General features: G+C 37.5%; 1 protein-coding gene across 5 annotated transcripts in view; it reads left to right on the top strand.

Annotated features, from left to right (window-relative positions):
• LOC138850989 (FH1/FH2 domain-containing protein 3-like) overlaps positions 1-6,000 on the top strand; it is a 44,131-nt gene that overhangs the window by 22,304 nt on the left and 15,827 nt on the right. For all 5 annotated transcript variants that reach the window (XR_011392986.1, XM_070092838.1, XM_070092837.1 and 2 more), the window contains exon 3: positions 3,641-3,783. Coding sequence is in view for 4 of the 5 variants with exons in the window: in XM_070092838.1 (XP_069948939.1) it covers positions 3,641-3,783 (143 nt within the window). In the remaining variant the exon portion in view is untranslated. The remainder of the gene's footprint in view (positions 1-3,640; positions 3,784-6,000) is intronic.

Here is a 6,000-nt window from a genome sequence, read left to right on the forward strand (position 1 = left end):
TCCCATTCTGTTCATGTCCTCCCCTTAACACCTCCACCTCTTCTGTTCTGAAATCTTGTTCACCTCTGCCATGTTCCATTGAATGAACCGTGTGGGTTTAGCACTTCCCATGAATATAATAATAATGAATGGAAATGCTTCTTCACACCATAGAAATAAAATAAAATAAAATATTTATTTTTTTGTTAAGGTTACAATGTGTGTTTACATATAGTATGAATGGAGCAAAGAAAGCCACTATCATGCCCAGGCATTTTGGGCAGACTTAACCTAATACTTATAGACTACTTAAGTCTAGACAGGTGAAGAGTGGTAGAATACAAACAGTCAATCTTCACTATTGTTAATATAAGAAATTATAAGAAATTCTACTTGCCTGAATTGCATTAGTGGCTTTCTTTTGTGCCTAACAATGTTTTACTGCATATAAATTACATTATTTTAGGTAGTAGGTTTGTAGACAGCAGCCACCCAGGGAGGTACTACCATCCTGCCAAGTGAGTGTAAAACGGAAACCTGTACAGTAGGGCTCCACTTATACAGCAGGTTAGGTTTCAGGCTACTGTCAGAAAGTGGACATTGCAGGAAAGCAGAACGTCATTTGTTTCCAATTATGTCAGATAAGTTTACACTTCTCCATGGGAAAGTGGAACAGAATTCTTCCTCTGTAAGCCATGCATGTCGCAAGAGGCCACTAAAATGCCTGGAGTATGGGGCTAGTAACCCCTTCTCCTGTATACATTACTAAAGTTGAAAAAGAGAAGCTTTCGTTTTTCTTTTTGGGCCACCCTGATTTGGTGGGATGCAGCCTGTTTGTTGAAAGAAGAAGTTTACACTAACATATATTAAGTTAGCAATAGAACAAGGCATTAAAAAACAATAAAAGTAAAATACACACACAGTACACTCATTACTTACCTCAAAATGTTTGTAGTCTTAATGTAGGGTGAGAAGTGAGTAGTGTTTATTGTAAGAAGTTAGGTATGGTAGCCAGCCAGGCCACCCCCACCGCACCCACACATAATATACTTCGACATTTAAAGAGCCCTAGAGTGATAAAATGCATATAGTGTACACTCATTACCTACCTTAAAATATTTGTAGTCTTAATATAGGGTGCAAGGTAAATACAGCCTCTCTTCACTTAACAACGGAGATAGGGGCCTAAGACCCTGTCGGTAAACAATTTCATCGCTAATCAAGGAATGACCTAAAATCTGGAATTCATTACCTGTGAATATAAAAGAAACACTGTCTGTTTATAAATTCAAGTCTCTTCTCAAAAATCACTTACCCACAACTAAATAAATGCTGAATAATTGTATCTCATAAATTGTATCTCGTAAATGTTTCTCATTATTGTATCTCATAAATGTCTAACCTGTGACCCAATCAAACTTTATTTTTTAATTACATTACCTAACAGAATACAGTGGACCCCCGCTTAACGATCACCTTCCAATGCGACCAATTATGTAAGTGTATTTATGTAAGTGAGTTTGTACATGTATGTTTGGAGGTCTGAAATGGACTAATTTACTTCACAATATTTCTTATGGGAACAAATTCGGTCAGTACTGGCACCTGAACATACTTCTGGAATGAAAAAATGTCGTTAACCAGGGGTCCACTGTACTCCAATCTACAGAATGCTCAGCAACACAGTAAATGACCATATGACCTGTCTTTGTAATACTCATTTGCGCTAAATTGTTATCTGTTTACAATAATGTATTTACCACTGAATATATCATTGCTTAGTTAATCTTAAGTTAATTTTAAGCCTGCTCATAATGCTCTGCATACAAGGGGCTTTGGCATGTTGCACTGTAATAACTTTGTACTTCACTGTATCATGTTCAAATTAATAAATAAATAAATAAATGACCCGTACCGACACTTCAAAAGTGTCACCACCCAAAAATTAAAACATTCGGTTTTATGTTTGTTGGAAAATTCCTTTCAATCTGTTTATTATTATGGTCACGGTCACTTTTTTTTTTTTTTATCCCTCTCTGCCCTCCACTCTTCAATACCTCTCTATATAATATCAGTTTTTATGAATTTGGGCATCTTTATCCTGCTTCTACTTTATTTGTGTTATACCTAATATTAGTCTGGAATGGATGTGATAGGTAGATAACCTTTATTGATAGTAATAGTATAATTATACAATATTGTATAGTCCCTTGAGCTTACATGTCTGTACATCATGGTGAAGCATGAATTACTGAGACTGCTGGTGCCTTCTCCACTCTCTTGTATACCCCAGCCCCACACATCCTCCAGTGCCTCTCCATATATGTCAGTTTTTATTAATTTGGGTAGCTTTTTCATGCTTCTACATTATTTAATCAAACTTTTTATTCATCCATAACTTGCCGTAAATGTTTCTGTTGATTCCTCACCTTCACCTGCCTTCAAAGTCTCAAAGATACTGTGTGCCTTGGCTTGAATAATTGAAAGGCTCATCGGCATTCTTTTTTGTATCTGATAGTCAAACCACATCACCAGTAATTTCTCCAGTTCTTGAATGAGGCCTTTCTGCTGCCTAGTTATTATGGCTTGAAATCCTGTCGATGCTTTCACTGCCTCTTTCACTCTATCTTTATCCTTCAAGATAGTGGAAATGGTAGAATTCGCCACCTTTAAGTCATCGGCTATCACTTGTACTTTCTTACCAGCTTCATACTCATTTATAACCTTCATTTTCACCTCAAGATCAAGAGCCTTCCTTTGGTTCTTAGCACTTCCTTCAGGTGAAGTCAAGATCTTCCTTTTCACTGACATCTTGTACTATGGGATGCACAATAAAGTGCAAATTTGTACAAATACGTATTCTTGGAGACAGTGAAAGCTGGGTGTCTGTAGGACGAAGTCTGAGATACTTGACGCTGAGACATCACTTTGCTGTATAAATGTCATACGTATTTTGTACAAGTTTAGTAGCTAACATTTAAACTACTCTAGAGCAATTGTTGTTGTTATTATTATTAGTAGTAGTAGTAGTTGTATTCTTCTTCTTTCAACAAACCAGCTGCATCCCATTGATGCAGGGTGACCCAAAGAGAAAAACAAAAGTTTTTCTTCTTTTTACATTTAGTAATATATACAGGAGAAAGGATCACTAGCCTCTTGCTCCTGACATTTTAGTTGCCTTTTATTGGCATTTAAAACACTGTATATTTGCTTCAGTTCTCCTTGTTGACTGTTTGAGCACGAGATTACACGGTCTGACCACGAGTTTACATTTCAGTGCTGTGTGATAGTCAATAATGTTCCGTCACAGTTTATCCACTCACTCAGATTGATCTTGCAAGTCTTGGTGTTGTCCACACTTCCTTATATGGGCATAATAATGCATGGCTGCCAGCCATCACTACATGGTTCAGTCAAGGAACCAATTTTCCTGATTCTGAAGTGTTTAACATTAAATGAGTCTTACTAGCTATAGCTGAGGTACAAATAGAGTTTTAGATAAAGAAGTGTCGGATTCAACATTGAAATTTATTTTTATATCAGGGGGACATGAGATTTTTTGAAGTGTCAAGGTGGGTCATGATGCAGAGAAGGTTGGGAACCACTGAACCACTGTCTTATACATCAAGTGCAAATTAACCACTTGCATTTTTTCCTGTAGACTGACTCAATCACCCGTGTCTCGAAGGTGGACTTCGAGGAGCTGTCTAATAACATTGCCAAGATAGAGGTCGACTGTAAAGAATCATGGGATCATCTAAAAGCCATTGTAAAACATGATGGTCCTACACAGATTAAGCTCAAGTAAGATGGCTATTAATGCTAATTTACATTGTTCCACTGCACTGAGACCAGTTTGCCTAAGATGTGATTTTTATAATTACCAGAAGGTACTTGTGTGGTGTATATATTGTGTATTTACAGTAATTGTTATTATGAACCTGCTAGTGTAAATGTTTTTTTTTATTTTTAAAGGTTGGAAGTTTTATTGTGCATATACTTTATTATTGACAGGTATGAGTGTTAATATGAATGAGTGTATGTATGGTACCTTGTTTTGGAGAAGACTGCTGAATGATCTTGTAGGTAAAAGCATTCTGTAAATATTATGACTTTCTTCCACAACATTGAGAAGGTAAGTTTATTTATGTACAGGTACACATAAGTACAATTATCATACCAAGTAATAGGTGTGTAAATCACCCAGGATAACCCAGAAAAGTCAAAATTACTTATTTCAGTTAGGATCCTTGTAATATCTTGTTCATTGTCATAGTATTTGTGTTAGTGAAACACTGCATAAACTGAGGTTTTATTAAGCAGTTTGTGTTTCCTTGCAGTGTGTTCCAGTGAACCAGTGAGTGGGACAGTAGTGTGTTCCAGTGAACCAGTGAGTGGGACAGTAGTGTGCTCCAGTGAACCAGTGAGTGGGACATTAGTGTGCTCCAGTGAACCAGTGAGTGGGACAGTAGTGGATTAAGACCCAGGTTGGGATATTTACCAGGACAGTAAGTGGGCATGTTGCAGTTCAGGGGTTCATTTAAACTGTGGTGTCTGTACACTTGCAAGACAGCTGTTGAATGAATGATTACCAGTGTGTCTACAAGTGTTATGGACTATACATAGACACCTGTTGAATGAATAATAATAATAATAATCTTTATTTCTACAAATACATGTACAAGACATACAGACCATAGCTAACATCACTGACATACTACTATGTATATAGAAATCCCTTTGTTATGCAGAGCATTTTGGGCATATTAAGTCACTTTTGTCCCAGGATGTGACCCACACCAGTTGACTAATACCTAGGTGCCTATTTTGCTGCTAGGTGAACATGAACAACAGGTGTCTTAGGAAACATGTCCTGATGTTTCCACCTGTACCAGGGATCGACCCCCGGACCTCAGTGTGTGAGTTGAGTGCACTACGAATTGAGCTACGGGAAACTTAATGATTACCAGTGTGTTTCCAAGTGTCATGGACTGTACATAAATGTCTTTTTCCACATTGTAGGTAATGCCTACAAGTATGGCAGAAAGAGACCTGGTTCATAACAAACCTTGGTTGAATATAACTTGATAAAGATTAACTCCATAATAAGAACTCACTCTGCATCTGTACTGTCAGCCTAAACAGTGCTGGTGGACACTAAATATAAAGAGATTTAAAATAATAGACAAAATTCACTTGCTAAACTGTACTTCTGATTCCTTAATTTTTAATGTTTATTGTAACATAATTGTACATTGTGTGTACAGTGCTATATTAGGTGTACAGTAGAGTACTTTCATCAACATTCACTCCATCACTGTCTTGCAAGAGGCATGCTTACACTACAGTTATAAAACTGCAACATTAACACCCCTCCTTCAGAGTGGCGGCACTGTACTTCCCATCTCCAGGAATTAAGTCCGGCCTGCCGATTTCCCTGAATCCCTTCATAAATGTTACTTAAATGGTTATTTATGTGTTATTTTTTTAACATTATTCCATAAAATGTTTAATTCATGTTAAGTAATAAACAAAGATAGACAAAGAACTTTGTCCTTGGAAGCAAAGAGTGGAATGTATAAGAGTATAGTTTTACCAACACACTTATATGAGTGTGAAGCATGGGTGATGAATGTTGCAGCGAGGAGAAGGCTGGAGGCAGTGGATATGTTATGTCTGAGGGCAATGTGTGGTGTGAATATAATGCAGAGAATTCGTAGTTTGGAAGTTAGGAGGAGGTGCGGGATTGCCAAAACTGTTGTCCAGAGGGCTGAGGAAGGGTTGTTGAGGTGGTTTGGACATGTAGAGAGAATGGAACAAAACAGAATGACTTCAAGAGTGTATAAATCTGTTGTGGAGGGAAGGCGGGGTAGGGGTCGGCCTAGGAATGGTATGGTTGGAGAGAGGGGGTAAAGGAGGTTTTGTGTGCAAGGGGCTTTCCAGCAAGCATGCATGAGCATATTTGATAGGAGTGAATGGAGATAAATGGTTTTTAATACTTGACGTGCTGTTGGAGTGTGA

This window comes from Cherax quadricarinatus, chromosome 41 (assembly GCF_038502225.1).
Source record: "Cherax quadricarinatus isolate ZL_2023a chromosome 41, ASM3850222v1, whole genome shotgun sequence".
Lineage (NCBI taxonomy): Eukaryota > Metazoa > Arthropoda > Malacostraca > Decapoda > Parastacidae > Cherax > Cherax quadricarinatus.